This window comes from Canis aureus, chromosome 30 (genome assembly GCF_053574225.1).
Source record: "Canis aureus isolate CA01 chromosome 30, VMU_Caureus_v.1.0, whole genome shotgun sequence".
NCBI classification, from domain to species: Eukaryota; Metazoa; Chordata; class Mammalia; order Carnivora; family Canidae; genus Canis; species Canis aureus.
The window spans coordinates 42,216,122-42,242,990 of NC_135640.1; the positions used below are offsets into that span (position 1 = coordinate 42,216,122).

At 65.8% G+C, this 26,869-nt stretch overlaps 2 protein-coding genes and 1 long non-coding RNA gene across 12 annotated transcripts; 1 reads left to right on the top strand and 2 right to left on the bottom strand.

The window, feature by feature from the left end:
- Positions 1-403: 403 nt before the first annotated feature.
- ICOSLG (inducible T cell costimulator ligand) lies at positions 404-10,359 on the bottom strand. Its single transcript, XM_077879370.1, has 7 exons — positions 10,095-10,359; positions 8,118-8,158; positions 6,978-7,337; positions 6,067-6,357; positions 3,734-3,902; positions 2,947-2,981; positions 404-2,192 (listed from the first exon to the last, which is right to left on the bottom strand). The coding sequence occupies exons 1-7, from the start codon at positions 10,106-10,108 to the stop codon at positions 2,182-2,184; spliced, it is 921 nt and encodes a 306-aa protein (XP_077735496.1). The 5' UTR covers positions 10,109-10,359; the 3' UTR covers positions 404-2,181.
- A 957-nt stretch (positions 10,360-11,316) lies between these two features.
- On the top strand, positions 11,317-13,056 carry LOC144302051 (uncharacterized). The gene is made up of 2 exons (XR_013368960.1): positions 11,317-12,156; positions 12,729-13,056. It is a non-coding gene; the product is annotated as an uncharacterized LOC144302051 (long non-coding RNA).
- A 1,612-nt stretch (positions 13,057-14,668) lies between these two features.
- On the bottom strand, positions 14,669-26,869 carry DNMT3L (DNA methyltransferase 3 like). Of its 10 annotated transcripts, XM_077879372.1 has the most exons (11): positions 26,246-26,866; positions 26,055-26,167; positions 25,643-25,858; positions 25,228-25,399; positions 24,032-24,119; positions 23,363-23,451; positions 21,178-21,253; positions 20,542-20,681; positions 17,297-17,382; positions 16,117-16,295; positions 14,669-15,135 (listed from the first exon to the last, which is right to left on the bottom strand). In XM_077879372.1, exons 1-11 carry the CDS (start codon positions 26,321-26,323, stop codon positions 15,038-15,040), a joined length of 1,335 nt encoding a protein of 444 aa, XP_077735498.1. In that variant the 5' UTR covers positions 26,324-26,866; the 3' UTR covers positions 14,669-15,037. The 10 variants fall into 10 exon arrangements, 7 of the variants coding, with proteins under 7 accessions (XP_077735498.1, XP_077735497.1, XP_077735503.1 ...); XM_077879371.1 differs by having other exon boundaries at positions 26,055-26,867; XM_077879377.1 differs by lacking the exon at positions 25,643-25,858 and having other exon boundaries at positions 26,246-26,863.

The window sequence follows — 26,869 nt, forward strand, 5'->3', positions numbered from 1 at the left end:
CCCTCAGGCCCGCTGCCTTGTTTCTGGAAGGCTGGGAATGGGGGGCGGGGTAAGGGCCAGATGTGGGCTGGGGGAGCTTCAGCACCACCCAGAGCCCGCCTGGGCCCGGCCCCCCGAGCAGCTCTGGGGAGCCCTGCGCTGAAGGGGACAGGAGGCCAGGAAGCCGGGCCCCACCACCCTGCCTCCCATGGGAAGATGACGGGAGGGCAGGGATTCCCACTCTCACGCCGCTGCCTCTCGAGGGGATGCCCGTGTGCCCCTGCCTGTGGGAGGCCAGTGCCGACCCCTAGTGTGACGACCAAAGACGCCACCGGACCTCGCCCGGTGCCCCCCGGGGACAAGTCCCTAGGCCCGCGGTAAGGACGGGCCACCCGAGTGCCGATGAAGCCACTAGACGCAGACACCACTTCCACCTTGTATTCTTGTAAATCAGGTTTCCAGAAACACATGGAAACAGGGGCCTCCGGCCTGTGCAGAGCACAGCACAAGCGCAGTGACGTCAGGCCAGAGGGTGCGGGGCCACCGTGCATCTTCCCACACCCAAGGGTCCGGGCAGCAGTGGGAGAGCGGCTGGGAGCGTCCTCCAGGGCGGGGTCCGCTCACGGGGAGACCCCGAGCCAGACCCTGGGAGGGCGCCCAGCGAGGTCTGCCGCGGACGGGAGGGCCACAGGCTGGTCGGGACCCCAAGCCCGAGGCCGCAGACGGGCCCGCGCCCCCTCCTGCAGCCCAGCGGCCACCTGCTGCCTGCTCCGAAGCCGTGGCCTCCCCGTCCCTCTGCAGGGACGCGCCCTTCTAATGCTTCACGTGAAGTCCGGGTGCCGTCCTCACCACTCTCGTGCCAGAGCCGGGCGAGGCGTTCTGGGTACAAAAATACACAATGGATCCTTTTTTGTAACAAGGCTTGGGCTCAGCTTCACCACCGAGCCCGGTGCCGGGGATTGTCGCGGTCTGGGGCGTGCAGGCCTCTTATGCCCGCCCATCCGTGCCGAGTGACCGCAGGCAGGGCGACAGGCTGCATTTCCCAGGGGCTGTGCACGCCCGCGTTACCCGCCGGCCTCCTTTGCAGAACCTTCTGGAGACATTAGCTGCTACATTCATTCGGGGGAACCATCAGGGCCATGGCCTTGGGTGCTGCCCACCGCCCATCCGCCTGCCAGGCCCAGGGCGCTCCGAGGAGCCTGGAGTTGACGTCGGAGGCTTCGTGGTGACCGTGCAGGTTCTGGGGCCCCGATGGTGACGGGTGCAGAGGGTGGCACGGAGTTAGCGCCACATGCTGAGTAGCTGCCCCTCTGCCAGGACAAGGCCCCGCCGCACGTGACGTGGTGCCCCGAGGGCCCTCGCCGGCCACCTGGTGAAGCCCGCGTTCCCCATCCCACCTGAGCGAGTTTCTGACTTTCTGCTTTGTCCCCGGGTGTCCCCCGGAGGCCGCTGCTCCTGCCAGGGTGGCCGCCGCAGCAGACTGCCTTCGCGAGAAAGCCCCGTGTGTCTTTAGGGAGGGAAACCCAGCTTCTGACCAGAGCAAGGTCGGGTTCTCTTCCCAGTGAAGATGTCAGAGGCTCCCAGGCTCCCAGGCGTCCTTCGGGGAGGGGCTTGGCAGCGTTGACTGCGTCCTGCGTCCTGGACACACACGCGCGCAGACACACAGGTCCTGCATCCTGGGGTGCAGGCAGGGTGGGGCCCCCGCATCTACGTGTCCCACAGACACCCCTGGGTGACCTTCACCCAGCAGGGAAGGCGAGGAAGAGACCAGGCACCCGCTCTCTTCTTCCCAAAATGAGACGCCCTCCTCTGGTCTCAGAAAACCCCGTCCCCGGAGCCCCCGGGGGTTTCCGACATCGAGGAGGCCGTGGAGTCAGGAGCCACCACGAAGCGCCGGGGTGGGGAGCCCGCTCCCGTGGGGGCTGCGTGTTCTGGAGCCGCCGAGCCTGTCGGAAGGTCCTCATCCCAGGATGGGGGCAGCAGCCGGGACACTCGCCCTGGCATCCAGCACGATCCTGCGCGTCCCTTCCAGGTCGGAGAGGTCCCGCGGCCACGAAGCCCCCTTCTTAACGGCGCCAACGGGAGCAGCCGGTCCCCCTTGGCCACCAGGCCTGCCCGGGTCAATTCTCAAGCTGCCGTCCGCTGTCCCTCCTGGTGGCATCTCGCAGAAGCCCTGTCCGCATCCCAGGCGGCGAGTTCTCTTCAAACGCAGTCTTGGAAAAAAAGAGAAGGGGGTGTCACGGAACACAGTGCCTGCTTCCTTCCGTTCGGGAGGCAGACGGGTTGCTTGTCTCGGGACTTAGGATGGCGGGATCAAAGCCAGCCGCCGGGACCCAGCTTGCCCCGGGAAACAGTGGGGCCCTTGTGGTGGGCGCTGCAGCCCAGCCTCCTCGGGACGCCCGCTGCGTGGGTGGGCAGATGGGCTAGTGGAGCGGCCACCCCCTCTGGTGTCAGGTGCAGGTGGCCGACGACGGGCCCTTTGCCCCCTGCCGCCCGAGGCACCTGCCATGTGGGGAATGGAGGCTCCGTGTGTGGCTGCATCCCCCAAACGGGTGGGAATCACATCGACCTTTGCCCCCGGGACAGTGGGGTGCCTGCCCTTACCAGGGGACACTGGGTAACTGTCCTCTGACAAAGGGCACAAGGTCTGCACCCACTTGAGCCCCCCGTGGGGAGGGGGCCGGGGGGGGGACTTGGGGAGACAGAGTGCAGTTTGGGGGACGTGCCTGGGGTGCGTCATCCCAGGCTCTCTGCTGCCCTGTGTGCCTGGAATGTTCTGTGACCGGACGTCAGCAAGTGTACATAAGCATCGGATTACATCCCAAGGGGACAACCGGGAAGCACCTTCCCTAGGGCTCCACTGTGTCTCCGAAAACGGAAACATCCATCTCCCGTCCGTCAAGTTAGCGCGGGCCCACGGCAGCCACCCGGAAGCCAGCGCCCTGTGCCCCGCTCCCCGCGACTCACCGAAGAGGGCCTGCTCCGGCCTGGCAGCCCGCCACCTGCAGGGATGAAGCAGACACGCTCAGGGTGGGCGGCAGAGGGAGGGAAGGTGCTGCTCCAACGCCCCGGGGCTCCGGGAGCTGGGGCAGCACGGACCCCACGACCCCACAGGAGGGCCCTGCGGGCCGCCCGCGCTCAGGGAGCTGCGCCGTCGGAGGTGGGCCCTGGCGCCTCCCGGGGCTGGCGGGTTGGGCAGCGGGGCAGCGGGCCGGGAGTGTTCCGGGGATGAGCTGCAGGGACCCTGCGTGGGGGGCCTCCGGCCGGGAGCTAACGGCCAGTCCCTTGACCAGCACGCCCTGGCCCCCAGCCTCCCAAAAGGCCAGGAAGGTCCCCGACTTCGCCAGTTCCCTCAAGGGATGCCGGCCAGCCTCCCCCAGCAGACCGGCCTGGGGCCCCAGGGCCTGCCTTGGTGACCCCGGGCGTGTGACCCTGCTCGGATCCTGGGCTCCTCTGAGCTCCGCCGCTTGGATTTTAGAGGGTCGGCGGCACCCAGACTGTCTAGATCTGCCCTTGAGCTTGGCCGCTGGGGGCCCAAGGCAGCTCGGCTTCCCTAGAGCCGGACTGTGGCCTGGCCCCGCAGCCGAGAAGCTGGAGGAGCCGCGAGCCCTCACGGAGGACGCTGGCGCGACTAAAGCCACACCTCGCGGGGAAAGCCACAGCTCGCAGAGCTTTTCAACGTCCCGAAAAGGGCAAACCGCTCCCGCCAACCACGGAAATGGAGCGCCGCGGCGACCGGCGCCTGGCCCCCTACCTGCACGGGTCCGCGCGGGGGCACCTGCTCCTGCACACACAGCCCACGGCCCCGAGCACGAGCGCGAGCACGAGCAGCACGGCCACGGCGCTCAGCACCGCCCCGTGATCCCTCCTGTGGACGTCCCTGTGGCTCCCTGTGTTGCCGGGCTCGGTTCCAGGGATCGGTTCTACGAGAAAGCAGAAAGCAACCGAAGACTTAACGGGGTGCAGAGGAAAGGAGGGGCCTCCACCACAGAACTTCCCGGCACTGCTTTGTGAGGTTAAACCCGGAGGCTGCTAGAGGAAGGGGTCCTGTCCCTCAGGTGAGCCTTCACCTCCTCCAGGCAGGCCTCAGTCCTGCACACACAGCGCCCGCGCCCCTGAGCCGCCCTCGGCCCCACCTCTGCGGCGCCCGCACCTGGGCAGGGCATGGCGGGAAGCACAGAGGCCTCCTGGCTTTTATACATTTTAAAATATGATTTAATGTGATTTTTTTGTGTTTTTTGCTTTATTGCTGGCTTAAAAAAAAAAAAAAAAGAAAACCAAGGTGAAATTCAAATAACGTCCACGTAACGTCCGCATTGCCATTTCCAAGTGACCAATTCAGCAGCATTTCGAACGTCCACAGGGTGGCACGGCCATCGTCACTGTCTGGTCCCAGAGCCTATTCTGGGCTCCACAGGGGCGCCCTGTCCCCGTGGACAGTCCCTGCCCTCCGGGCCCCCTGCCTGTCTGTGGATCTGCCTCCCCTGGACGCCGCGTGGACACGGGATCGCAGCGCGGCTCCCACTGCCCAGGATGTCCTCACGGCCCACCCACGTGGCAGTGCTTCGTCCCCTTCCGTGGCTAACATCCCCCCGCGTGGATGGACGTGGTAATCCATTCGCCACTTGGTTCGCGTGAACGAGGCCGCTGTGCCTGTTCACTGACGAGGCCGTGAGGCTCGTTTCCAGTCCTGCGGAGCCAACACCTGAGCGTGGCATTTCTGGGCGCGTGGAAACCTTGCGAGGAACGGCCCGACCGTCCCCCACGGCGGCTGCACCATTTTGCATCGCAGCGGCCGTGCACGGGGGTGGGTGGGTGCTAAGCCCTCCTGTCCCCCGAGCCGTGGCTTAGCCCCCAGAAGGCAGTGCCCAGGAGCAGACAAGCAACAGCCCCCCTGGGAAGCTCGTTACCAACGCCCCGTGTTTCTCCCAACCTGGAGAAATCCCTCCGCGGCTCGGCCTGGAACGCACGTTAGAATCATCCGGAAGCGTTTAAACGTGTCCTGGTGCCGGACGGCCCATAGATGCTAATCCGCGGGGTGTGGGCTGACACCAGTGCCCTCAGAGAACCTCCTGGTTCCCCTGCTGCCTGGGCTGCCTGCCGGGGGGACGCAGGCCGAGAGGCCGGGCTCAGAGGCGGGCTTCTTGGTACAGCCCTGGTCCTGGTCTGTTTGGGCTCAGACACCGTGACCCCTGAGTCACAAGGCCGTGCCCGGATTTCAGGAAGGCAGATGGGGGCCCTGCAGGAGTTCCTGGGGGTCCAGGCCAGCCTCAGGGATTGCGACCCACACGGCTCATGGGCCCACATCCACAGGGCTCATGCTTGGTGATGAGCTCTGCGGCTGCCAGCGTGAATTCTCATGATTCCAGAACGAGGTGCCTGCATTTGTCTGCTGTGCTCGGGGTCCCGCGGGTTAGGGGGGACGGGGTAGGGCCGCGGGTCCTGCAGGCAGCACGACTTTCCTGCAGCAGGCAGACGCCACCGACCCCACCCTGGAGCTTTCTCCCCCTGCACCCCCTGGTAACTGTCGTCTCAATGCTAGTGACGGGGGCCGCCCCCCGCTCCAGGAAGATGTCCCTAGTGACGAGGACACGCAGACTGAGAGCCCGTGGCTCCTGTGAAGGAGTCGCCTGCCGGCTGCCCTCCCACAGGGAAGCCCCGACCAGCAGCCACCCCGGTGCCAGCCGCTGGAACCCTCCCTCGCGTGGGGGCTCTGGCCCTGTGACGGGCACAAGCTCAAGGACTGTGCAGGCGGGACCCTCACCCCCGAGGCCCCCACTGCCCGCTCCTACACAGCCTTCCAGGCCTCAGTGCCTCATCTGCAAAACGGGTCCACAACGCGGAGGCTGAGAGTGAAACTCAAACGCAAGCAGCGTGCGCTGAGCGCCCAGCCCCGTGCCTGCCCTCAGCAGCCCTGGTGCACCGCGTCTCCAAGGGCTGCCTGTCACCCCCTCGCCTTCCAGCCAGCTTTTCGGAAGCCACTGCCAAGTCACCCTGCAGGGGCCTCGGCCTCAGAGAGTCGCCCGAGTCACCACAGGCCCACGGCCTTGGGGCGGCCTCCGCGTGCAGACCCCGGGGGCACCGTACCTGCCGGTCTGTTGGTCAGGTTTTGGTGCAACAGTACATTCTCTATGCAGCAGCCGACGTTGATGCTGGGGGCCCAGGGGACCCGCAGGACGCTGACTACGTCGTACAAGCCCTGGGCGTTCACCGAGACTGTGTGGTTCTGCAGGCCCCCGTCCAGCACGCTGTTGTCCGTCTTGTTGATCCAGTACACGTTGGGCCGCGGATAGCCGTTCACAGACGTGCAGGTGAAGGTGAGCTCCCGGTCCTTGGACGGGTCGCTTGGGGCGCTGACCACGGGCATGCTGTAGTTCGCTGCGGGGAGGGGAGATGGTGGTGAGGCTGCCGGTTCCGGAAGGTCAGAAACAACGGGCACACGCGTCAGGGGCCCCGTGAGAGGGGAGGAGGCCCCATCAGGCCGCTGACCCCGGTGGCGAGGCGGGACCAGGGCTGTGGCCGGGGGCACCCCCCACCGCCCCCCGGAGCAGGGCTGCTGAGCCTGGCACCCACCCCGCGACCCAAGCAGGCGGGCCTGTGCGAGCCTGGTGACATGGAAAGCTCGCAGCCCGCGTCTCCACTGCACTGAGGTCCTTGGTCGCCTGAAATCCTCCTCCTCCTAAATTCTGATCTCACTTGGTGCTTTACAGCACTTTCTCCTGATTTAGTTTAGAACATGCAGTTGGAGTTGATTTGGGGAATTTAAGGCAAACACAGCAAGACGCGCAGGTCTCCTGTGAGACCAGGTCAACTCAGGCTATAGAAACCTTCCTACGAGTTGGACGAGTCTCGAGCCAGCTGCGCCTCACACCCCGTTGAGATCAGGAGGTTCTTTGGGGAAGAAACCGGGGAAGGAGCACGGAAACGGGCCTTGTTAATCCTAGGTCTGGGCTGCAGGGTTGGGGTCGGGAGGGTCCCGTCCGCGGCTGTGCTCTTACCTGCGACGTGCAGCGTCACCTCCACATCCAAAATCTTTTTTAACTCCAAGGATTTCCTAAACACCAGGCAGTTGAACTTCTGTTCGTCGTAGGGGGTGATGTTGTACAGGTGCAGAGAGAAGTCGCCCCGCTGCATGCTCTCGGGCGACAGCCGGGCCCTGTCCCTGTAGCGGTCGTCCTCCTGGCCGGTGGAGCTGTTCCCGGACAGGTAGTAAGTGACGGTCTTGGGCTGGCCCACGACGCTGATTTGCCAATACACATAAAGGTCATCTAAGTCGAACGTGTGTCTTTCGGGGAAAACGCAGCGGAGCTCGACGCTGCTGCCCACGAGCGCCTTGACTTCTTGCTCCTGAGTGTCTGCTGTGATTCGAAAAGCACAAGATGGATTTTTTGCAGTTGATTCCCAGCCTGCAAAGTTGCCCTACCGCGGGGAGGGACGCCCTTTGGGTGGCAAGACTCAAATGCCACTTCTGACTCATTTCAGCAGAAACGAAATGAATTGTAATCAGAGGCGCAGGAACGCAATAGCGTGTCTAGGATGCAGACGTTGTTGGTGAGCCCCGTATCGCCCAACGTGGACTTCGATCCCTATACGAGAGGCGAGCTTCGGGAGAAGTGGGGGAACAGGTGGGCACCCAGGACTGCTCGGCCCTGTTTCGGCTACTTTTTTGGGTATTTACAATTAATTCAAAATAAAAACTGGGTTTTTTTCTTTCTTTTTTTTTGGCGGGGAGAGAAATTTGAATGTTTAAAAGAAAATGTTTAAAAGAAAACAGTTTCTCAGCCACAGCATGAGAATGCTGCCCGCACGACGTCAGGAAGGCTGAGTGGCTGTGTCCAGAGCGGTTGTACTGCCACGGCCACCGACTGCGTGCGCTGCCCTCGGCCTCGGGGCTGGAAGGCTTGGCGGGGCCTCCCGCTCGGCTGCGCTGCCCAATCCCTGCTCTTCTGCAGGTGGCGGCTTTGGAGGTGCCCAGGGCTGACTGCAGCCAAGGTGTCGGGAGAAACGGGGAGCCCTGGCTCCCCTTCCTCCAAGGGGCCCCCCCGGAAGAGCAGGAAGGGCGGTGGTGGGGACCCTGCTGACGCCCGCATGCGCAGCCTCAGCGCTCAGCCCGCCGGAGCCCCCACCCCTGAACTTACTGGCTTGCAGGGTGCCGAGCAGCAGCAGGAGCACTCCAGGACTGGAAAGAAACAACCAGAAAGGCAGGTGAGTCCTGCTTCTTCCAAACAAGGCCACAGGCCTCTCCTCATGGGCAGGAGCGGTTGTGTCCACAGAGGAATGTGAATACACCCACCGCCTCCACCTGTCGTGGTTGGGAGGGTTCCCGGGCCACGCAGGGACTCGGCGAGGGGAGGGTCAGCACCCCCACCCCCCGCAGCCCCAGCGAGGCCCCAGAAACACAAGGCTGACACGTGTGATCCCGAAGGGTGCTGAGAGGCGCCCCCAAGTCCACGGCCTTCAACCCCTGGCCTTTGCTCGGGATGGACTCCAAGCACTTGTGTGAAACCAGAAAAATACACTTTTCAAGGTAGCTGTGGTCAGAGCTACATTTAAGTTTTGGGAGATGGGAGACGGAGGGGGCCAGGGGGGCTCAGTGGCTTAAGCGTCCGACTCTTGGTCTTGGCTCAGGCCATGATCTCGTGTCGTGGGATGGAGCCCCGGGTCTGGGTCCACGCTCAGGGGAGAGTCTGCCAAGGTTTCTCCCTCTGCCTCTGCCCCTCCCACTCGTGCTCTCTCTCTCTCTGAAATAAACAAATAAATCTTAAAAAAAAAAAAAAAAAAAAAAAAAGCTTTGGGAGACAGAGGATCTAACGTGCCCAGTGGCAGGGCCAGCTGGGCTGCCGGACAGCCCTCTGAAGGAACAGGATCATTCTGCAACCAAGTCAGGTGGCTCTTCTGGAGCTGGTGGGCAGCTCGGCCCCAGAGGCCAGCAACCCCCTCTGGGGACTTCCCAGACTCCCTGAAGCAGACTTTGACCTGCGAGAACCCACACCCTGCAGCCTAAGCCTGGCCGCCTGGTCCTGCTGGCCTCCCAGCATCCTGCGAGTTCTGATCCACCGGAACCCCTGCCCGCCCCCACCGGCTGCCATCCGAGTGCCCAGTACATTCAGGCATGTGCTGCAGGCCTGCCAAGCCAGACTCTGGGCCACCAACCCCCCCGCCCCCCCATCCAGAAGTCCCAGCCTGCAGGCACGCCTGTCCTCTCTCTGTGCCTGTAGGGATGACAGCCGCCACCCCCAGCCCCTTACCCGGAGCTGGAGCAGCCTTCTAAACCACAAAGCTGTGAGAACCCCTGGGTGACCCCCCCATTGGCCTCCTGGTGCCCATCAGACCCCCCCACCCCGTTCTGTGCTGAGGGAACATTTGCCTGTGAGAGTCGCGGGCCTCCTGGGGTTATCTGTGGGCTCCTGGGGGCATGAACACAGGCTCTGGGCTCTGGCCAGGGAAACAGGTTTGCCTTTTCCCAGGGTGCTCCCTGCACCCTCTTCCTGGGCCCTCCCGGCCCCCAGGCCAACCCCCAGGCTCTGGGGTATGGGTGGCTGTGGCATCCGAGGACCGACATTTATAGCTGGGGAGACCCGGTGGCAGGACCCGGGTGTCACAGACACACCAGCTTATCAAAGGGGGCACAGGCTGTGGACCCCACAACACGACCTGAAGGGGGCATTCTGGCAAAAAGCTGGGGGCAGAGCAGTCACCCCACCTGCTGCTGGGCACCAGGAGTGGGGCCGCTTGAGCCAGCTCCACCCTCCGTCCCCGTAGGCCGTGAAGGCGGAGGATCCCAGGTGCGTGGGAGGGTGCGGCACCCAGCGGTGGACAGCAGCTGGCCTTGGAGAGTCACCCCGGCCCCTGTGCTGGTCGCCCAGGGTGCCCTCCCGCCCTTCCTCCGCGGGGACCTGCCTCCAAGTACACCCACGCGCGGCCACAGGTCTCCCATGAGCGCCCCCAACCCCCCCCCCCGCGATGCCACCCCCTGCAGGTAGGGGCTCCGGACGGCTGCCTCCCAGGGGCCGGCGGTCCCACGGATTCCGCTGTGTCACCCGGGGAGCGCCTGTCCCATCGGGCCACCTCCGGACCCTGCTCCCGCAGGCCTCCTCCCCGAAACCGCCACTCACCACCTCAGCCACATGGTGGGGGCGGGACCTCGAGCTTCGGGAGCGCTCCGAGCGCGGGGAACCTCCGGGGGCGGGAGCCGTCGGAGCGCCGGGGACCTCGGGTCTCGGAGCGCGGTGACCCCGGGCCCGGAGCGCGGGGCTCCCCGGAGCGCGGGGGTCCTCGGAGCGCGGTGACCCCGGGTCTCGGAGCGCGGGGGACCCCGGAGCGCGGTGACCACGGAGCACCCGAGCCCAGCTGTAGCCGCGCCCGCGCGCCTCCGAGGCTTTGAGCGCTCGGGCAGCCGCGCCCCAGCCCTTGGCCGGGCCCCCGCCCCCGCCCCCGCCCCCGCCGCCCTGTGACCCCACCCCTCGGGCCCGCCCTCGACCTTGGCCGTAGGCGGGGCTCAGCACGCGGAAGCTCGGGCCGGGCTGGGGGTGGGCCGGGCTCCGCGGGAGGCTGCCGGCTGCGGGCGCTCCAGGCCCGGGGGCTGCGGCGGGCGGGGGCGCGTGGCACGGGCGGGGGCTCGCCAGGCCGGAGGGGCGCTCCCGAGGACCCCGCGTCGCCGGCGAGCTTCCCTGCCCGGGGAGGGGTGGGGGGGCCGAGCGTGCGCCTCCGCGCGACCCTCCGAGGCCGGGGACGCAGCTGCGCCCGCGGAGGAGCGAGTGGATGGAGGGAGGGAGGGGAGGAGGGAGGGGAGGAGGGAGGGAGGAGGGAAGCAGGCGAGCGCGCTGTCCGTCCAGGTCCAGGCCCAGGCCCGTGGCGTCGGGGACACCGCGCCGGCCTCGCCCCGTGTGCCTTGTGGGGTCCCGGCCGCAGGCCGCGGCGCAGGTGGGTATGAAGGGCTCTGAGAGGCCCGCGCTGGAAACCAGGTCGTGTCTGCCCCCCCCACGCTCGCGAAGCTCTCCCCACCCCGCCCCCCCCCGCCCGGTTCAGGCCCCGGGCGCTCCCTTCCCCCACCGCGCTGCCCGCTGAGTCACCTTGCACCGCCCCCCCCCCCACCCCGCCCCGCAGGTACGGCCCGACAGGTGAGGTGGGTGGGGCCACGAGGGCGCACGGTGCCCCTCCCGCAGGGCTGGTCCTGGGATGCCCGGGGCCCAGATGCCCCCCCCCGCGGCCCCGCGGAGCTGGCAGGTGCGGCGTGACGTCGCGCCATCCCCCGCCAGGTCTGTGCCTGGGCTGCTGCGGAGGGCGCGGGAGGGCGCGGGTGTAGGGCGCAGGCCTGGCCGGGAGGGCTCCCCGACGGCGCCACCGCCGGCCCCACCCCCTCACGGGCCACACTGCGCGCCCACGGCAGGCCAGGTCCACACGGGCAGTCTCCGGTGGAAACGGGAGAGGAGGTGGCTGGAGGCCGGGCAGGGCGAGGTAACCCCCCCCCCCAGCGCAGCCTGGGGCTGGGGTGGCCCCTCCCCTTGAGCTGGGACCCGCCGTGGAGGGGGGCCCAGACGACAGCGGGTTTGGCGGGAGAGCGGGGTGCGGGCCCACACCAAATGGCCGGGGGCCTCAGGACCCCTCCTGTTCCCAGAACCAGAGCACCAGAGCACTGGGGCCGTCTGAAGCCGGGGTGAGCCGAGGGCACCGGGTACACCTGCGGGGAGGGGTGTCCCTGGGAGCGGGAGGAATGTCAGCGGCGGGGATGGGACTAGCCCAGGCACATCCGGCAGATGAGGACAGCCGAGGACGCGGCGGGGATGGGACTAGCCTGGGCACATCCCACGGGTGGCCGGAGGCACCTCCACCTCCACCTCGCAGCCCTCCCGGATCGCCCTGCGCGCAGAGCCGGGGCCAACCTCTGATTGGACCAAGGAGCCAAGCCTTGGGGGGAGCACTCAGCGGGTGGGAGGACAAGGATGGAGAGGGGGGCAGTGGGGAGGGAGGCGAGCTGAGGGGTGCTGGGTTCCTCGGGAAGGAGCACCCCCACCCCAGACCAGCCCAGGAGCTCGGCCTGGTCCGGGCTCCCCCTTCCGAGCCCCAGCTCTGTCTTCCCAGGAGCTGTGCCACCTGGCAAGTTGCTTGACCCCCCTGTGCCTGCACTGCCCCCCCAGTGCCCAGGGCACTGTAGTTACAACAGCTTCTCCCATAAGCGTGAGTTGCCACTGGTTCTTGTGAGCCCACACATAAACCCTTCACGCCCACGGTGGCGCGTGGGTCACACAGTTATATGAAGACAAGTGGAAACAACTCCCCTGGGGAGGCCCCTGCAGTCGGGCCAGCGCTCCTTTCTCCCCCTTGCCCCTGACCTTGCCTCTCAGGGAGTCGGAGGGACCAATGTCGGGGCCTCCTGGGCACAGCTGGGATGGTATTGCCCCTCCTCCGGGGGGCGGGGGCCCAGCCGGGGCAGGTCGCAGGTCGCCCGGGGATGCCCTGGGATGCTCGAGACCCAGGCCTCGCCCTCAGCATCCTGCGCTGCCCCCGCCCGGGGGATGTCCCGGGGTCCCAGGTCCCTGGAGCCTGTCTCTTCCCCTCGGGGGTGTGTCCCTTTTCTGGAGGAGCCATAACACGTCGCCACCAAGCTGGGCTCTGGGCTCGTGAAGCACCAGAAATGCGTTCTAAGTCCTGGAGGCTGCAGGCCTGGGCCCTAGGCGAGGGCCCTTCGGGTGCTTCTGCTCCCGGTGCCGCCAGGCCCCCTGACCTTGCAGCTTCTTCTCTGTCCCCAGGACCGTGACCTGCCCCGCATGAGGTCAGGCCTCCCTCTGGCTGCCTTGATAAGGACCTTGGTGATCACAGGTGGGGCGCCCCGGGGTCCTCCCAGACAACCTCCCCATGTCACGTTACCGTATGGGCTGCATCATTTTTTGCCACAGAAGGTGACACTCAGAGGCTCCAGGGATTAGGACGGGGACATCTTTTGGGGTCTGTGGGTGGGATTACATACTTGGAGCATTTCTGGGCATTTGAGAGCTGGAGAGTGTCAACCTGTTTTGAGCAGCTCTGGGTCCCCACTAGGGCGAGGCCTGATACAGAGCAGACACGGGGTCCCTGGGGTAGACCAGCCCACCTGTGCAGAGGTCACCATGCCCCGTCCGCACGGGCACTGTCACGGGCACGCACCCTGGTGGTCAGCTTGCCCCAGACCTGGCCTACTGGGAAGGTCTTATCTGTGCCTGGATGCCACTGTCACCGCGACCCTACCTTCTTCTCTGGGGCTCCTGGGGCCTCAGTTTCTTTAACATTTTATTTATTTATTCATTCATTCATTCATTCCTTTATTTGACAAAGAGTGTGAGCGGGGGAGGGGCAGAAGGAGAAGCAGGCTCCCCCCTGAGCAGGGAGCCCGCCGCAGGGCTTGGTCCCAGGACCCTGAGGTCATGACCTGAGCCGAAGGCAGACGCGTCACTGTTGGAGCCCCCAGGCGCCCTGGCCTTGGTTTCATTACAGATCTTGCTAAATGAGCCCCTGACCCCTAGACCTGTGACAACCACCCGTGAACGGAGGTTCATATGGATTTGGTGACGATGTGTCCCCAAATGTCAGTCGGGACCCTCTAGAGAGCAGAGCCAACAGGCTGTGCCGTATATACAGAGAAGCTCAGCGCGAGGAATTGCCTGGGGTTGTGGAGGCTCGACGAACCCAACACATCCAGGCTGCGCCGGCCGCCAGAGACAGGGGAGCAGGGGTCCCCGGGGTCCCCGGGCGGCCTGCTGAAGGGCTCCCTGCTCCGAGGAGCTCAGCCTGGTGGCACTCGGACCTTCAGTGGTGGGTGGACGCCCACGGTCGCAGGCCGGCGGGGCTGCTGTAACAAAGTGTCACCCGATGGCTTCTAAACGCACTGCTCCCCGTTCGGGAGGCTGGAGGGCTGAGGTCCGGGTCCCAGCGGAGCCGGGTGACAGTCCTCCTCCTGGTCACACGTTTGTCATGCATCCTTCAGGGCCAGGGAGCGCCCGGGCCTCGTTGATAAGGGCTCCCGTCCCACTCTGGAGTCGCGTCCCAGACGCCCCCTGGGGTGCGGCACAGACCTTCAGACCGTGGCACCCACCCACACTAGGGGGTCGTCTGCTTCCCTCAGGGTCCGACGGTTTAAACAGCAACCTCATCCAAAAAACACCTTCACAGAAACATCCAGAATAATGTTTGAACAAGCGTCTGCGCCCCGTGGCCCAGCCATGGCGAACATAAAATTCACCATTACGACGAGTGTCCCGCTTCAAGATACTCTTTAAAACGATCCTCAGAGGGGCAGCCCGGGGGGCGCAGCGGTTTAGCGCCGCCTCGGCCCAGCACGGGATCCTGGGGTCCTGGGATCGAGTCCTGCATCGGGCTCCCCGCATGGAGCCTGCTTCTCCCTCTGCCTGTGGCTCTGCCTCTGTGTCTCTTATGAATAAATAAATAAAATCTTAAAAAAATAAAAAAGATCCTCAGAGGCTCCAGTTTGAGCCCCGCTGTTCTGCAGGGCGTGCACACCGCTCACGGCGCCGGCGCGGGCCCCGGGCCCCCTCACCCCTGTCGTGACGCTCAGGACACATCGTGTGTCCTGACGACCTAGGTCTACGTCACTTGGGGGATTTTCTGGTTAACGGGGAAAGATCTCTCTAGGATTCGTTCCGTGTCACTTGAAACCAGCTCTGCGACGCGCACAGAAACACGAGAAGATGACCAGTGACGACCACAATAAATATATTTTTAACTTCTCAACCAGCACACAAGAAACATTTTCAGTGGCAAATCTGCTTCCCAACATGAGGCTCATGTCCCTGGCTGGGTGCTGGGAGCCTCACGCCCTCTGACAAGGTGCCTTGCGTCACTACACCCAAAGGAAAGATGTGTCTGTAGCAATCTTGGGAAATCCAAGGTCAAGCAAATAAAATAACAATTTGGAAAGGAAAAAAGAAACAATGTAAGGAAAGTTCCCCACTTCTAGGAAAAGTCTTTTTTTTTCCCTCCTCGGTAAAATATATCATTTATAAAGCGGAAGCGAGTTCTGTTGAAAAATATTTGAAATATTCTCTCAGGGGGAGAAAGCAGTTCTTCACCAGCTTGGCTGGGCCCTGGAGGGGCGGCTTTGTCCTCTGCCTGTTGTGCGCCAGCAGGGACAGTTCCTCTCGGGAGGCCAAGGCTGAGTGCCTGCTGCCAAGGAGAGAAGGGGGCTCGTTACCAGCTGAGCTCCGCCCGGGGCCGGGGTCGGGGTCGGGGTCGGGGGGCACCGGGGGGAAGCTGGCCGGTGCCAGTCCCGCTAGACAACCCGGGGGGCTCCAGGATAAACATGCTTGGAGGCTTCCCCCGCCTCAGTGGCAGGTGCCGAGCAGTCCTGGGCCCCAGGGGACGAGACGCCCCGTGTCTCCCGTGCCCTCCGGGGGCGAGCAGGGCCGGCCTCTGCTCAGCGGACCCACTGCCCGTGTGAAGAAGCCCCTGCCCACTCGGTGGGCAAGGCTGGCTAAACCGCCATGTGCATCCTCCCAAGGAATTGCTGCACCCACGATGCAGAGGGTACCACGCGCGTCCCCCCCGTGCTGGAGGCCCCACGGGGGGCCGGCGGGGTGGGGAGCGACACGTGGACCTGGCTGCAACGTGATGCGGCCGGAGGGACGCCCGGCTCTGGACCTGGCAGCGGCACCCCCTCTACCGTCTTGGGGCCCGGGCTTCCCACCGGATTCAGAAGCTTCTGGGTTTACTTAGTGGATTAAGGCCACAAATGAGGAGCGGGAAGCACGCAGAGCCCCTCGCCGCTGCCTGCCCCCCCCCACTTCCCCGGGGCCGCCCTCCCATCTGGGGGGCGACGGGGATGACCGCGACCATGACCGGGATGACTGCGGCTGGCCGTGCGGAGGCAGCTGCCCACCTGCAGCGAGCTCGGGCTCTGTCCTCACCGCTGGGCTGGGTGAGCCCTAAAGACTGTGCCCCTGTGAGGCCGCTTGGGGAACCGGGGGTGGGGGGGTGGGGAGGAGAGGTGGTGCTCGGGGCGAGAAGGGCATCAGGAAGCTGCTCCCCGGGGGCTCCCCCTGCATGGCACCCGGCCCTGGCGGGCTGGGCCCAGAGCACTCGCCACACTACAAGTGGGGGGATGCTGGGACTGGGAGGTGGGGGCTGGGGGGAGAAGTTTCCAGAAACCTGCTGTCCGGAGGAGGAGACTTAGCTCAGATCCTGGCCACGCTGGCTCAACCCGAGGGCAGGCGCCACATGGCGTGGGGTATGGGGGGAAGGCCGTGTCCTCCGGGGCTCTGGGGCACAGCGTGCAGGTGTCCTGGGAGCAGAAAGCTGCCCGGAGGTGTGAGGCTGGGGCACCAGGGCTGGGGATGTGGTGGGGCCCAGAGACAGACGGGATGCTCATAAGAACAATCCCGAGAATGTTCCGGCAGCAGAGAAGGGGCGCGTGTGAAGGCCCAAGGCAGGCGTGTGTCAGGGACGGTGGTTCAGTACAGCCCAGGAAAGCACTGTGGTTGCGCTTGTGTTAGCGTGGGAGTGTGTGAGCCTGTGTGTGCAAATGAGCGTGAGCCGGTGAATGTGAATGTAGGAGCAGCTGCGTGAATGAGTGTGAGCAGGTGGGTGTGAGGATGTAAGTGTGAGCTAAATAGGAATGCGTGAGCAGGTATGTAAATGAGCATGAACAGAGGACTGTATGTCCTGAGTGTGAGCAGCTGTGTGTGAACAGGTGTGATGTGTGAATGAATGTGAGCAAGTGTGTGTGTGTGAGCAGTTATGTGAATATGTGTGAACTGGTGTGACTGAATAAGTGTGATCACATGCGTGTGAGATGTGTGTGTCAATGAGTATGAGCAAGTTGTGGATGAGTGTCAGCAGGTGAGTGTGTGAGCAGTTATGTGAATATGTGTGAGCTGGTGTGGCTGTGTCAATGAGTGTGAGCACATTGGTGTGTGAGCAGGTGTGTGGGTGAGTGTGAGCAGATAGTGAATATGTGAGCTGGTGTGGGCGTGTGAATGAGTGAGCACACAGGTGTGAGTGTGAGCAGGTGTGAGCAGGTGTGTGGGTGAGTGTGAGCACACAGTGTGAGTGTGAGCAGGTGGGGGTGTGGGCAGGGCGGAGCTCCAAGGGGCGGACAGGGTGCCAGGGCGCAGGGGGCGGGCACACGGGTCCCGGGGAGACGCCGGCCCCTGGTGGAGGAGCGAGGGAGGGTCCCCGGGTGGGAGCAGCACTGCCGAGCTGGCGCGCCCAGGATTGTGGGGGTGGGCGGGAGGCCCGGCAGGCACGGCCCGGGACGGGGACACCCGGGCTCCTCCCCGCTCGTCGGCGTCCCCAAAGCCCCCACGCGCCCGGAACACGCAGCAGACACCTTTTCACGGCGGGGATGTTGCTCCACACGTGCACGGCGTCCCGCACGGCTTGGCCACAGACGTCCTGGATGGTCACGGGGTCAGCCTGACGGGTGCAAAGGCGGCGGGGGTCAGGGTGACGGGCACGAGCTCGGCCCCGCGGGGACCGTCGCCGCAGCCGCCTTCCCGGACCGGCCGCCTGGCTCCACGGCGCTTACGCGTCCCGCGATCCCTCCAGCACCTCACGAGGGAAAGGGGCTGAGAGAATATCCTGAAACTGTTCACCAGGAGACCCGTCGCCTTTCCGTCCCCGCGGGTCCCGGGGGCAGGGGTTCCCGCCCGCCGCAGCTCAGACGTGGCTTCCCCTGAGGGACAAGGATGTCCTTGGTCCTTGGGCTGAGGTCGTTTTGCTCCCGGAAGGTAGGAGGCTTTGCCGGCAGACAAAGGGTTTGTGCCGGGGCCTGGGGCAGCCAGGATTCCAGAGCCTCGGTGACCCTGGAAGGCCCCGGAAGGAAGGGTGTGGGGTGGGAGGGGACAGACCTCCCAGCAATGGGAGAGCGAGCCACGGAAGGGAGAAACTGAGGCAAGAAGCCACCCAGGCCCTGGCCCCTAACGGGAGATAGGCTGACTGTGCCCGCGTGGACTCAGGGGCCGGGAGGGTCCCCCGTGGACCGTTTCCGACCCCACATGGGCCTCCCCGACCCCAACACCGGGCTGGGGGAGCCACCCGCCGCCGGTCGCTCTGGGCGGATGGAGGTTTCTGTGCTGCGTCCCGCGGAGCCGACCGCCTGGACCCGCACACGCGGCTGAGAAAGGCTGACTGTGGGCTCGGGCCGCGTGCGTGACCCCGGGAGCACCGGCGTTTAGAACGCGTCCGTCGGGCCTCCTGGTCAGACCTGGCCCTTGTGCTCCGGGCACCCGGGGCTGTAGGTCTGGTGTCACATCCCCTCCTGCTCCAGGCGGGGCTGGCCCCCGGGAGGGCACCCGGGAGGGGACGCTGACACCGGCAGCCCAGGCTCCTTGACCACAGAGGAACACGTGGCACTGCAGCTCGCTCCGAGCTGCAGGAGCACATTTAACCCGGACCCGTCGCTGGGCCCATGAACACGGCCCGGGGGGTGGGGGTGGTGATGGGGGGACCCGTCACCGGAGGGAGGAGGAGCCGGCCCGGGCCTCTCCCTGGGGACTCCGGCTGCTCTGACGCAACCGCCCCTCGTGCTCACGCCCGCCTGCTGTTCCCTCCGCCCGCGTGCCATCCTCCCTGCTCTGCTCCCTACGCTCATCACAGGTTTTCCTCCCTTTTCAAACCGAAACACGGCTGTCGCGACCCTTTCATTCAAAACACGGGTCGCAGGCCGGAGCCGAAGAGCTGGGACCTGCACCGGGCACGTCTAGGTCCCCCCCCCCCCCGCTCCTGGCAGGACGGAGGGTCCCCAGCACCATAGGAAACGTGGGGAGCCGCCCCTTGGGCTACCTCTGGTTTGGGACCACTTGCGACCCCGTCAAGCGCGTGTGCGAGATGCAAAGTCAGCACGTGTGCCGCTGGTAGCCGGTGCCCAGATTTGGAATCTGCACTTTTTGGGTGGACCCACAATTCTTATTTTAAAAAAAAAATTTTTTTTTAAATAAATAGTGCAGGTTACAAACCTGGTCCCGGCTGCTGTTCCGAGGAGGCTTTAGGCTCCTGACCGAGGAGAAGCCATCAGGGACGAGGAGGAAAGCAGGGGCATCACGAGGACGCGTGGCGGCCCCTCGCGCAGACGACTTCCAAAGCTGTAGCTCACGGGTGGCACTCTAGGGGAACGTCACTTAGCGACCTCGGAGGCCGGGCCGCGTAGCCTGTCCCCTCAATAGATCGAAAGAGGAAAGCGACCCAGTTATCTCCGCAGACTGGAAAGAAGAACGTCTGACGGAGCCGACAACTGTTCTAGACGAGCGCACCGCAGAACGTGGGAGCCGATGGAAGCTTCTGGAAACGCCCTCAGCTGAGTGAAATCCATCAACCCCAACCTACGAGCCAGCGTCAGCTTCGTAGGGAAACACGGGAACGCCTCTGCGACCGGCAGACACAGCCAGGGCCGCCCCGTCGCGGCTGCGGCCCGACATCCTGGGACAGGCGCCTGCGCGGCGAGACCGGAGGGGCCCAGGGACCGGCTCAAGGACCCAGAAGGAAGGAGAGAATCAACCGGGAACCACTGTCACCCGCACGGGACCCCAGGAGGCGCGGGAGCCCGGGGATGCAGAGGAGCCAACCCGGCTCATCAAATGCAGTCGGACGGCAGAAAAGAAGGTCCTGCTTGCACCGCCGGAGAAAGTGCCGGAAGGGAACGGGGGTCCCAGGCTGAAACCCAGCAGGACTGCACGGGAGGGAGCCGTGCACCCCACGTGACCCCACGGCCCTTGCCTGGGGGCACTCGGGGCAGTGGACACGGCTGTGAGAGTGACAGCTTGCCCAGCGGTGTCACCTCTGGGGCACGTCCCATGATGTCCCCGCTCGCCCGCATCGCCATGCCGTCGTCCCCCCATAAAGCCACGGCAACCCTGACACCCAGCAGCGGGGAGCAGACCGCACGCGTCTTCGCGGCCGCACAGAGCAGAGCCGCACAGGGTCCTGGGTCAGAACGACCAACGAGGGGGGCATCTCTGTGGAGGGAGGGCTTCCCGGGGTTTGGGGGGGGCCCTCCACTGACCGGCTTGTGTTTGCATAAAGCATGGGGGCGGCTGCCAGGACTTAAGGGGACAGAGTCGGCAGTGAGGACTCCTGCCATGAGCGCAGGGGACATGTCCTCAGAGGGGGACACCAGGCCCCACCGGGGGCTCTCCTGGGGGGCGCAATGCTGGGAGGGGCCCGGGCCAGGTGAGCCCAGGACGGCTGCTCCCAGGGTCAGGACGCTGGTGGTGCCCCCCGAGGATGAGTGCACGCCTGTGAGCGTGAGTGCACGTGTGAATCCGTGTACGTGTGTGGCGTGTGCCAGCGCACTGCGTATTGTGTGCACGTGTCATGGGGGTGGCATGGGGCCCGCGGAAGCACACCTCTTGGGTCCTATGTGCATGCATGAGCTCCTATGTTGTGTGCGGTGCGTGCCCCCGTGCAACGTGTACGGAGATGGTCGTGTGCACACACGAGAGCCCCGCGGTGGCCTGTCTAGAAGTGCAGGAGCAGCGTGCCCGTGCAGGGGACGCCCTCCAGGCCACCTGACGGCCCGTGCCTGGCGCGTCCCGGGGAGGCCGCCCTCACAGGCGTGGACGGTGGTGCCGCACGTACCTCCAGGAAGCGAGTGGCCACGGTCTGTTCCTCTCGCGTCAGCACCAGGTTGTCCACGAACATCCAGAAGAAGGGCTTCGGGCAGCCCGGCCGGGGCCTCGCGTACTGCAGGACGCGGTGATACTGGAACAGGTACCAGGCTGGGGAAGGGACGCGGGTGTGTCTGGGCCGTGCCCGCGGCGGAGGGGGGAGGCTGAGCGGCTCTGCGAGGGCGCGGGGTGACTGCAGACGGGCCCCTCGGTGTGGCTGGCCTGGCCCCCGGCCCCACTTGCTCCCCGGGCAGGCCTGTCCCCCCAGAGCCAGGGTGGCCCCAACACCCAGCCTCACCCAGCACACCCACATTGGGATGGGTGTAACGGGGCTGGCAAAGCACGTGCGTGTGTCCCCCCGGGGAATCCGTCCACACAGAGCAACGGGGCCAGCAGGTGGGGGCCGCTCTCAGGTGGGGCCACGGCTTCCCGTGGGTCAAATCCACCGCACCGTACTCGCCGAGCAGACGGGCTACTCGTGCCGGTGACACGCGAGGACGGCCATGTCTGGGAGCGTAGACAGGTGGCACCTTCTGCTGTCCGTCAGGGTGCAAATGGGCGTGGGGACCAGAGGCCCCGGGAGGGCGGGCGGGCCGCGGACGCTTACCCGGAGGATGGTCACAGGCGTGGCCCAGGGCGGGTGTCGAGCCGTACACCAGGTTGAACGGGCCCCATCCCTCCACCTGCGGGACGGGCACACTGCAGAAGGCAGCACGGGCACAGGTGCCCACGGGCCCACAGCCGCAGGCGCCTCGTGTGTCCGGGCGGGAGGCTCACCATGAGGCCGAGCTCCCACGGGCCCTGGGCGGGGAGGTGAGACCCACCAGGCCACACCCGCCGCGTGGGCTCTGGGCCGCCACCGGCCTCGGGGATGCGGGGAGCCCGGCCTCTGTCATCAGCGGGGAGACCAGCCCTCCTCAGGGACTTGGAGTCTGAGGTGGCTGCCCCGCGAAGGTGGGCACGGCGACCCCCCAGGATCCACGGGGAGGCTGTGTGCACCCCTGACGTGACAGCCGGGCATGGCCTCCCCTGCCCACCACGCGGCCGCAGGGGTCAGCAGTCACTGCAGGCTGGCGGGAGCACACGAGATCCACCCCACCCTGTGCCCAAGCAGACCAGAGGGCACCCTTCAGCCCCAAAGTGACCTAAGTGCCCCCCCCAGGAGGCCTGAGGGACTCCCACTAATGACAACCCTAGCTCCTGTCATTCTACTAAAAAAAGACCGAGACACGCAGTCCCGGGCCCCTGGTTTTCAGAGAGCACCTGCTCCCGAGCGGACCTGTGCTTCCCGGACCGGCCGCCTCCCCGCTCAGCAGGCGCCTGTGTCCTGCGGAAAGCCCCCGGCCCCGCACCCCCCGTCTGCCGCCTGTGTCCCCAAGGGCTATTAATGCTCTGTGTGTCCCCCTCCTGGGGCAGGGGGCTGGGCAGCGGGCTGGGAAGGGCAGCTGACTGGAGCCGAGGGTGGAGGAGGGGGTACGGGGCGGAGGTGGTGGGTGTGGGCTGATGGGCCGGACACGCAACCCAGCCGACCCCGCTGACCCCCACCTGCAGTGACGCGCCCAGAGGAAAACCCAGCCTGAGCGACAAGTCCCCGTCCCGCCGGCGGCCTGGCCGCCCCCTCCAGCTGCACCAGAAACCCCCTGAGCTCCCTTGAAATCCGCCCAGAAACCCACGGCAGGAGCAGGTGGTGCCTGCTGCTCCCCATCGCTTGGGGGGCTGCGATAGACCCGCCCGGGGGGCACAGGGCTCGGGACGAAGTGAGGTGGGGACGGGGAGGCCGAGCGAGGCCACACCCGCCTGAGCTGGGGTTGCAGTGACAACCCATGTCACGCACTTACTGGTAGAAAACAGATTTCAAGTATTTGTATCAAAACTGGACGCCCAAAGAGCCAGCCCCTGGGACCCCGCAGCTCCCTGGCCTGCGGTCAGCACCCCCTCAACGGCCAGCACCCCTGGCCCAGCCCCTCTGCCCACGGTCGCTGGCTCAGGGGGACAGGCTCTGTCCTTCCTGGTGCCAGGGACCCACAGACCAGGGCCTCCTGCCCCGGGGCCCCCAGGAGGAGCCTCCCGGCCCCTTCCCATCATCTGAGGCCTGGTGAGTCATCTAGGCGTTTCCTCCAAGGTCACTGCCCAGGCCAGCAGAAAGCAGCCTCCAAGGGAGCCGGAACATTCCGTCAGGTGTTCAGAGGATGCCCCCCGTGACTGGCTGTTCAGTTCAAGACTGTCTGAGAGGGCGGTGGGGGTTAGTCCCGCTGCCCGGGCAGCACCGGCCCCGCTGCTGGGACCGGCCCCTCGAGCCTCAACCACCCGGACTCGGACGGGGCCCGGCCCGTGGCTCTGCTCTGCGCCCGGGCGGCATGGGGGCCGCGAAAGCACACCTCTCATCTCCGCCACTGCCTGCGGGGTGCCATTCCTGCAAGCTCCCCGGCCCCCTGGGCCCCCAGGACCCCTGGTTCCTCAGGCCCCCCCAGCTCCCCAGGCCCCCACAGTTACCCCCAAACCCCCTGGGCCCCCAAGCCCCCCAGGTCCCCCAGCTCCCCAGGCCCCCACGGCTTCCCCCAGGACCCCTGGTTCCCCAAGCCCCCCAGGCTAGCTCCCCAGGCCCCCACGGTGCCCCCCAAGCCCCTGGGCCCCCAGGCGCCCCAGGCCCCCCAGGCCCCTCTGGCTCCCCAGGCCTCCCTGGCTCCCCCCAGCCCCTGGCTCCCCAGGTCCCCCAGGCCCCCCAGGCTCCCCTGGCACCCCCACGGGTCCCTTGCACATCTCCTGGCCCCCAGTCACACGGCGGTCCTTACATCCCTCCTCACGACATCCGTGACATCATCCAAGTGCTTCAGTCCTGCCGGGTTGGAACCACCCTCCAAGAAGCCCAAACTCACGAGCTCTGCACGGGGAGACACGAGGGGAGCACAGGGGGGCGAGCGTTCATTTTGACCCCGCACAGAACAAAGGGCCAATGAGCGATCAGGAAACCGCACACTCAGACTCGGTCTCTAGGACGACGCGGGGGCGGGGGCGGGGGCGGAGGCCGCTTGGGAGCAAGCGAATCCCACTGTGGATGGATTCAAGAACTCAAGGAATTTGTTGCAAAAGCAGACTCCCCCCCCCCCCCTCCCCGGCCCCACTGTTGCGTCACGCCCCGGGTTAGGAAATCCTGACGCCCTGGTGCTGGCGCTGATGTCACCCAGCCGGGCTGTGACAGCTACGGGCGTGGGCTGCAGGGGCGCGGGCACAGCCCGGGAGGCCTCGGCCTGTGGGCGGACGGGAAGGCGGGAGCAGCAAGGGTCTTATGATTTTCCCCAGGGAGGCGTCGCCTGGGTGGGCAGATGAGGCAGGGTGGCCTTGGGCCCTGACCCCGGGCGCCCCGAGCCGGCCGGGCGTCTGCGCATCACGGGGCGGCCTGGGGTGCGAGGGAGGCACGGGCGTGTGGCCGCTCCAGGAGAGCTGGGCCTCAGGTCACTCACCTGTCCTGATGTCCCCAAAGAGGGACAGCACCCGGACCGGCTCTCGCTTCCACACGGGCACCGTTTCATAGGTCTCCAGGGGAGTCTCCTGTTGAAAACCCAGTTCTCGCTGTGACTCGGTTGCAGAGCCCGTGAGGCTCGGGAAAACCCCTCTCCGGTCCAGGGAGACACCCTGGAAGGCGCCTTCAAGGCAGGCTGGCCCCGGCCCGCCCCCGGCCCCCCAGCTGAGGTCTCCAGGCCGGACGCCCACCCGGTGCAGGGAGGCAGGCGCAAGGGGCCTTTCCTGATCGCGGAGGAAGAAAAGCCTTTCCTGGGGAAGCACTTCGTCGGGACTTCTCAGGGGATCCTGACTACCTGGAGTGGGGTTCCCCGACTCCTGGCCTGAGCAGCCCGAGCAGGAGCCCCCAAGCCACGTGGGTCAGGGTCTGCCTGTGGCTGCAGCCGATGGGTGGGGGGTGGCGAGGTCAGAGGGCACCAGGAGGGCAGTGGGTCCGGAACAAGTGCAGCTCTGATGGACACTGGGGGGGTTCTAGTGTCCTGCTGTGCTGTGGGGGTGAGGGTGGGGAGGTGAAGGCTAGGGGTGTGGAGGCTGCGGGGGCTGCGGGGGTGGAGGCTGGGGGAGCGGGAGCCCGGGCTGCTGGGTCCAGTGTGGCCCTGCCGTCCCTGCCTGCTGACCCAGGGTCACTCTTGCGTCTTAGGTTCCAGGGCGCCCGTAGCGGTGAGTATAAGCTGAGACCTAAAACCACTAATTTACTTCTACTCTGGAGGCACAGTCCCAAGTCCAGGGGTGGCGGCTCTGGGTCCCGCTGGGGACGCTGAGGGAGAGCGTCCTGTCTGGACCCTCGCTCCCATTGGCTGGACTCGGTGGTGCCCCTGTGCTGAGCCCCCTCCCACCCGCTGCTAATGCCTCCCTCCCTGCCTGGCTGGAGGGAGCACCCCTGCCCAGCCAAGGTGCCGGGAGCAGGGAGCACTGGGAGCATCGGGAGCACAGGGAGCACTGAGTGCAGGGAGCGCACCCCCAAGAAACAGGAAGGAGCATCTGCTTAGAGCCCTTGGCCTCCCCCTCACTCAGAACCCAGGGCTCTGCAGAGAAAGCAGGGCTGGCACGAGGCCCTCAGCCTAAGGCCCCTGCCCCCCTCCCCTCTCCCCTCTCCCCCCTCCCCCCTCCCTCTGCCTCCCCCCTTGCCCCCCCTCACCGATTCCCGGTCGCAGAAGGCCTTGAGCCAGCCCCGCCACTTCCTGCGCCTCTGCAGGAGCCCGCTGCGCGGGAAGGGCCGGCACAGAAAGCACACCCAGTTGCTCGTGGCCTGAACTCTCCCCGACGTCCCGGGGGCCACCAGGGTGTCCACACACTTGAAGCAGTAGCATCTAGAGTCAGAGAGGAAGCGGCAGTGACCGCGATGGCATCCCGCTCCCGCCCTGGACACAGACCAGGGAGCCTGCCTCCTGTGAGAGGTCTCGCCCCCCACCCAAGGTGCAGGGGTGAGGGGGAACTGTCACCCAGCACGGGGGGGAGGGGGTGCAGTCCCTGCCAGGGACCTGCAGGGACAGGAAGGAGCCACCTGCAGAGGACAGCGAGGGGGGAGATGCCCTCAGCCTCCGGCCGCCCACCTGCGGAGCCAGGAAGTCAGGGGCTCCCAGGGACACAGGTGCAAGGACCCCTGCTGGGGGGGCGTGGGGGGAGGACCATGTGAGTGGGATGGTGGCCCAGGACCCCAGGGGAGGGAGCACAGCTGGAGCTCGGCCTCCGCCCCCGCCAGCCCCGGGGGAGCGGGCTCTGCGTCACTTCCCGGCTGGCTCCGACCGAGGGAGCCGCAGAGCTTGGCGCTAACAACAAAAAGAAAAATCAGGAACATAAATCTTTCCACACCCGGGGCCCTCACGTCAGGGCTCACACCAAACACAATATTTGGGATGAAAGCGGAAACCATCTTGGCGGGAAGCCCCCACCGGGCTCCTTTGCCCGCACTAGCCCCCCAGTGCCCCCAAACTCCCCCCAGCCTGGCCGGCGCCCCCGCCTCACCGGGTGCAGTCCGGGTTTTCGCAGATGAGCAGCTTGTCCCTGGAGCAGCAGATGGAGCAGTAGGACTGGTAGCCGTCGTCGTCGTACAGGAACAGGCAGTCCAGAAACTTGTCCTCGGAGAGGGGCGGGGCCAGGCTGGCACCTGCTCTGCCCCAGGCCCCCTGCAAGGCCCCCCTCACCTCCCCGCTTACCTTGCACGGAGCGCACATCCCCCCCTCGAACAGGGGGTGCTGCGTGTGCACCTGGAGGCTCCCGCAGCAGATGCACATGCCTGCGGGGGACGCCCAACGCGCCGCAGGAGCCGCGACGCCAGCAAACAGAGCACCGCGCTTAGCAACGCACGTGCGAAATAAGCGCAAGACCCCGACCCCGACAAACCCCGGATGTTGTGGGAAAACATGAAGAACTAAGCAAACGGGAACGGATCCTAGGATCTGGTCGCGCTCACGGATCGGGGGCTTAGCCGGGTGACAGGTCTCCCCAAGCGGGTCTACGGATCCCTCTCCAGATCCCAGCTGGCTTTTTTTTTTTGCAAAAATTGATAAACTGATCCTAAAATGCCTATGGAGGGGCCCTGGGTGGCTCAGTCTGGGAAGGAATGGACTCGTGATTTCGGCCCAGGTCACGATCCCAGGGTCCCGGCATCCGGCCCTGCGTGGGGCTCTGCGTGGGGCTGTGCGTGGGGTGGGGAGCCTGCTTCAGGATTCTGCCCAGTGCACCCGCTCTCCCAAATAAACAAATAAATCTTTCTAAAAAACGTACAGGGAAATGCAAGGGAATCGAGAACTGGCAAATGGACAGAGAAAGGAGACTCG

Bases quoted from the DNA above. Each gene is read 5' to 3' on its own strand.
- ICOSLG (XM_077879370.1), bottom strand. The intron at 3,903-6,066 runs GTACGGTGCCCC...GCTTTCTCGTAG, and splicing joins CCTGACCAACAGACCGGCAG to AACCGATCCCTGGAACCGAG. The intron at 2,982-3,733 runs GTAGGGGGCCAG...TCATCCCTGCAG, and splicing joins CCCCGCGCGGACCCGTGCAG to GTGGCGGGCTGCCAGGCCGG.
- DNMT3L (XM_077879371.1), bottom strand. From the start codon at position 26,323: ATGTGCATCTGCTGCGGGAGCCTCCAGGTGCACACGCAGCACCCCCTG. The intron at 25,400-25,642 runs GTGGGCGGCCGG...CTCTGACTCTAG, and splicing joins CTGACTTCCTGGCTCCGCAG to ATGCTACTGCTTCAAGTGTG. The intron at 24,120-25,227 runs GTGAGGGGGGGC...GGTTTTCAACAG, and splicing joins CCTTCTGCGACCGGGAATCG to GAGACTCCCCTGGAGACCTA.